Genomic DNA, 6,000 nt, shown 5'->3' with positions numbered 1-6,000 from the left:
GTAGTGCTAGGGCAAAAAAACAAAAAGTGCACCCAGGGGGGGCCCCAGGACCGAGTTTGGGAAACCCTGGTCTATCCCTGAAAGTGTAGCAAGACAGAGAGAGAGCTGACAGTGATGCATAGTATAAGAAGACCGGTATAGGGAAGGTGATTAAGAAAGACACAAACATCTGAATGAAGATTATTTTGCACGGTTATTTTTTTCAAGCAAATAAATACAAATCATGATGTCAAACTGAAGATTAATTTAAGATTCCTTTATTTTTTATATAATGCCTCATACAATGCTCTTGACTCATACAATGCCTAATAAATTTGTTCAGTGAACGTAAAATATAATATGATGTGAAAATAAATCCCAGTACGTTTACCATTATTCAATGACCTGAAACAGATCATTTTAATGTGCTTTGCTCATATATTGTATGCATATCCAGCGTATCATTTCTCATACATATAACTCCAGGACTATATATTCTCTTGAATCCAGGATTTAAAAATGTTGAATGAAAACATAACAGTCTTCTAGAACCTATAATGTCATTCAAGGTCTAGTCTCTTGTGGCAGACTGTTGCGCGCACGCAAGATTTGGTTCCGGGTTCCAAGACTCTGGGTTCCGAGATTATACTGCATGATAGTATAATAGGGACAGCATGACACATTCAGATCATCAGATAGAATATGACATCATCAAAATCAAACGTCCATACTTCCCAGCTTGTTTTGAAAGTTTAAATCGAACAGACAGAAATTATTTAAAATTGATAACCAATGTCTAAAGAGCAGAGCTGTATAGATTTTTTTAAACATTATTTACATAGAAATTAAAGTAAACTAATACAAGGGTTTTTAGGTCATTTTGAAAAATCTGCCATATAATGTATTTCATCCATGATGCCAACTAGCCGTACTTCTCATTTATAATATCCACAATCCAACAGGAGGTTGAGAGCAGAAAAATACTATCCCTGTGGTCATCAGTCCTGTCATTGTGAGTGTTTGAGATCGACTACAATACATTGGAGTCGGACTTCATGGGATCACTGATCTACAAATCACCTTGCATCCCAAATAACTACACATTCTCTGATCAATATTAGCGATTCTGCATCTGGACCCTTTCCCAAACGGATCCCCTCAAACGTGCTTAAGATTCTCTCCCCTCCCCTCTCCTCTCCTCATTCCTCCTCTCTTATCCAAGGTAAGGATGATCACTCTGGAAGTTGTAGTCTGGACACACTTTCTGCACGAGCTTATAATCGATACTGAAGAAGGAGATGAAGATGCAGATGACTTTAAATGGTTTGGCGCAGAGCCAGGCGGCATGGGACTGAGTGTGCTCTGAGAAGCAGGTCTGGGAGGGGTCGTAGAGGCAGGGCTTGGGCTTCTTGGAGCGGTTGGTCTTCTCGTACTCCACCCGGCAGTTGAAGGTCTTTATCTCTTTGGGGTCGATGGTGGACTGGTGCGGGGTCTGTTGTTGGGTGATCTGGGTGAGCTCTGGGTGTAGCTGAGCGTGTAGGCTTGGTTGGTGGTGCTGCAACACCTCGAACTCCACCACCTTGGTGGGAGGGACAATACTGACGGAGACGTTACCGAGACTGGACGAGTTGTGGCGGAAGTAGACGGTGAACGTGCCGTTGATGTGGTCCACGATCTTCCCCGTGACCAAGAGGCTGAACTTCATGGTCTTCACGTTGAAGTAGAAATCCCCCCAGCCGAAGATCTTCTTGGTCTTCTGGGCCGTCTTAAGTGAGGGTTTGCGTTTGTTGCGGTAGCCTGTCTGGTCGAGTAGGAGCGACTGATTACGAGCCCAGTCGTAGGGGTTAAAGAAGCTGTAGGTGGGGGTTTTCAGAGGAGGCTTTATGGGCGGGTTGCCGACCCCGTCCATGCCGGTGGAGAAGATGCGGGAGGTGGTTTGGTAGGGGGGTTTGACTCCCCCTGTGGCCCCTCCGCCGGTGCCGACGGCTCCCTCTCCCATGCCATACGGTAGGGTCTTCATCACTGAGCCTGCTGGACCCAGGTCTAGTCCAGGGTAGCCCTTGGCCACCTGCTTCTCCAGTCCCTGCACCTGAGGAGAGAGAGAGGGAGAGAGTGAGAGAGAAAGAGAGAGGGGGGGAGAGAGTTAGTGTCAAGGAATATTGATTATCATTCATCTCATACACTATGCAGGTTGTTAGATGACTTGGATGGGTTTTCTTCATCCCCCGATTCCAACCACACACAAAGAGTCTATTTTTATAACGACAGAATTTGTTGTGGATGCTGTTTTACACAGTGAAGCAGATTTTACATGTGAAGATAATGGACATGTTTGTTCAGACAGGCGACACAGCTTTAATCCACAGTCTAGTAAGTGGTTATTCACAGAGGTGATTGACTAGACATCTTCCCTTGTTCTCCCTTCATGTCTCATCAATCATGTCACTGCCAAACACATAGACTGTGAAGCACTGTCACATACACACACTCTGCCACACACCCCAGAAGATGACGGTTTGATGTTTAAAACTCCAGCTTTTCTTAAAGGGTTATAACACCAACACAAGCTCCCCACAACAGAGACACATCGCAATCCAGCTACAGTAGAAACAATTCTCCTAATAGATAAGCAAACCAGCAAACAAGCAAAACCAAAACTCAAAAATGAGAGCAACACCCCCCACAGTCAGACGTCGGCGTAAATAGTCATGCAAGAATGATTTTTGTCTCTAATTCTGTCTGAACAAACCAGCGACGTAGAACAGACAGGTTTGTGCCAAAACTCTGCTCATTTGCTATCAATCATTAATCCCAATAATAACCTCATGTTGCCATTTGTCTCAGACTCCTAATACAGTACTCAATACACACATTAATGGATCTATGTCTGCATTCCAAATGGCACTATATGGTGCATTACTTTTGACCAGGGCCCATAGGGTTTGGCCATAGGGCTCTGGTCAAAAGTACTGCACTATATAGGGGATATCGGGTACCATGTGGGACGCAGCTACTCATTCAATGAATGTATGCATTTCTCCTGCTCATTCATTAACATGGGGCCAAGCGGGCCTCAGCAGTCTGGTTTTAAGGTGAATTGATCGGGGTGAAATGACTGGAAGTATATTGAGCGCTGGCTGAATTAATTAAAAGACAGATGTTGATGAATGGCTATTGATCTGATAACGAGTTGCTGGTGGATTTTTAACAGTTGCTGGAGTCCCCTGGGTGGGTTGCTATGTGTGTGTGTCTGAGGAAGAGGGCAGTGAACTCACAGAATCTAAATCAAAGATAGGTAACATGGACTTGACTGCGAGATGACCGAGAAAGTCAGTAAGTGTCTAAAAACCTATTTAAACATAATTTACATAGAAAGGACAGTAAAAGTTGAAGTCTGAACTTTGCGCATGACACAATTAATTTTCCAACAATTGTTTACAGACAGATTATTTCACTTAATTCACTGTGTCACAATTCCAGTGGGTCAGAAGTTTACATACGCTAAGTTGACTGTGCCTTTAAACAGCTTGGAAAATTCCAGAAAATTATGTCATGGCTTTAGAAGCTTCTGATAGGCTAATTGACATAATTTGAGTCAATTGGAGGTGTATCTGTGGATGTATCTCAAACTCAATGCCTCTTTGCTTGACATCATAGGAGAATCAAAAGAAATCAGTCAAGACCGCAGAAAATAAATGTGTAGACCTCCACAACTCTGGTTCATCCTTGGGAGCAATTTCCAAACGCCTGAAGGTACCACGTTCATCTGTACAAACAATAGTACGCAAGTATCAGCACCATGGGACTAGGCAGCCGTCATACAGCTCAGGAAGGAGACGCGTTCTGTCTCCTAGAGATGAACATACTTTGGTGCGAAAAGTGCAAATCAATCCCAGAACAACAGCAAAGGACCTTGTGAAGATGCTGGAGGAAACAGGTACAAATGTATCTATATCCACAGTAAAACAAGTCCTATATCAACATAACCTGAAAGGCCGCTCATCAAGGAAGAAGTCACTGCTTCAAAACCGCCATAACAAAGATCGTACTTTTTGGAGAAATGTCCTCATGTCTGATGAAACAAAAATAGTACTGTTTGGCCATAATGACCATTGTTATGTTTGGAGGAAAAAGGGGGAGACTTGCAAGCCGAAGAACACCATCCCAACCGTGAAGCACGGGGGTGGCAGTATCATGTTGTGGGGGTGCTTTGCTGCAGGAGAGACTGGTGCACTTCACAAAATAGATGGCATCATGAGGTAGGAAAATGATGTGGATATATTGAAGCAACATCTCAAGACATCAGTCAGGAAGTTAAAGCTTGGTCGCAAATGGTCTTCCAAATGGACAATGACCCCAAACATACTTCAATGACCCCAAGTTGTGGCAAAATGGCTTAAGGACAACAAAGTCAATGTGTTGGAGTGGCCATCACAAAGCCCTGACCTCATTCCTATTGAAAATTTGTGGGCAGAACTGAAAAAGTGTGTGCGAGCAAGGAGGCCTACAAACCTGACTCAGTTACATCAGCTCTGTCAGGAGGAATGGGCCAAGATTCACCCAACTTATTGTGGGAAGTTTGTGGAAGGTTTCCTGAAATGTTTGACCCAAGTTAAACGATCTACCAAATAATAATTGAGTGTATGTAAACTTCTGACGCACTGGGAATGTGATGAAATAAATAAAAGCTGAAATAAATAGTTCTCTCTACTCTTATTCTGACATTTCACATTCTTAAAATAAAGTGGTGATCCTAACTGACCTAAAACAGGACATTTTTATTTGGATTAAATGTCAGGAATTGAGAAAAACTGACTTTAAATGTATTTGGCTAAGGTGTATGTAAACTTCCGACTTCAACTGTACGTAGGTGTAGTGTAATTCCAGTGTATTTTGTTACATGTCATGTAGGTTTTAGCATAATTACAATAATACATTATACATGTATGAATGTACATGTAACACATGCATGCAGTGGTTAACCTTCTCTGACAGCCATGTCAGCAGTGCTGTCAGGTAGCGCCATGTGTGGCAATCTCTCAAACTAACACTGAATTACACAGCATTATTAGACCTAATCATCACAGCTCTGTCAGCATGGTGTTATGCAGAGGCTCCATGGTCTTGGTGTGTGTGTGTGTGTGTGTGTGTGTGTGTGTGTGTGTGTGTGTGTGTGTGTGTGTGTGTGTGTGTGTGTGTGTGTGTGTGTGTGTGTGTGTGTGTGTGTGTGTGTGTGTGTGTGTGTGTGTGTGTGTGTGTGTGTGTGTGTGTGTGTGTGTGGAGCTTTAGAGGTCAACTAACTGATACTCCTCACTACAATATCCAGGCTACATATGATGTGCGGTGCCTTCAGAAAGTATTCAGACCCCTGGACTTTTTCCAAATGTTGTTGTGTTACAGCATGAATTTAAAATGTATTACATTTAAATGTTGTGTCACTGATCTACACACAATACCCCATAATGTCAAAGTGGAATTATGTTTTTAGAAATGTTTACAAATTAATAAAACATGTCAACCTGAAAAAAGCTGAAGAATTTGCTTAACAAGTCAGATATTAAATTGCATGGATTAACTCTTTCTGCAATAATGGTGTTTAACATGATTTCTGAATGACTACCCCATCTTTTTTCCCCAAACATACAACTATCTGTGATAGGACAGAAAACTGAGGATGGATCAACAACATTGTAGCTACTCCACAATACTGACCTAAATGATGGAGTGAAAAGAAGGAAGCCTGTATAGAATAAAAATATTTCAAAACATGCATCCTGTTTGCAATAAGGCACTAAAATAATACTGCAAAAAATATATCAAAGAAACTTTTTGTCCTAAATACAAAGCATTGTGTTTGGGGCATATCCAACACATCACTCAGTACCACTCTTCATATTTTCAAGCATGGTGGTGGCTGCATCATGTTATGGGTATGCTTGTCATCGGCAAGGACTGGGGAGTTTTTTAGGATAAAAAGAAAAGGAGGAGCTAAGCACAGGCTTTCCAACAGACACGGGGAGA

The 6,000-nt window shown here is 42.3% G+C and overlaps 1 protein-coding gene across 1 annotated transcript in view; it reads right to left on the bottom strand.

Moving 5' to 3' along the window:
• Positions 1–241: 241 nt before the first annotated feature.
• Positions 242–6,000, bottom strand: part of LOC106582673 (neurexophilin-2) — a 104,834-nt gene continuing 99,075 nt past the window's right edge. Inside the window, exon 2 of the mRNA XM_014165967.2 lies at positions 242–2,068. Coding sequence (XP_014021442.1) covers positions 1,193–2,068 — 876 coding nt within the window. The 3' untranslated portion in view covers positions 242–1,192. The remainder of the gene's footprint in view (positions 2,069–6,000) is intronic.

Source organism: Salmo salar, chromosome ssa22, assembly GCF_905237065.1.
Source record: "Salmo salar chromosome ssa22, Ssal_v3.1, whole genome shotgun sequence".
NCBI classification, from domain to species: Eukaryota; Metazoa; Chordata; class Actinopteri; order Salmoniformes; family Salmonidae; genus Salmo; species Salmo salar.
This window is presented reverse-complemented; position numbering and strand designations above follow the sequence as displayed.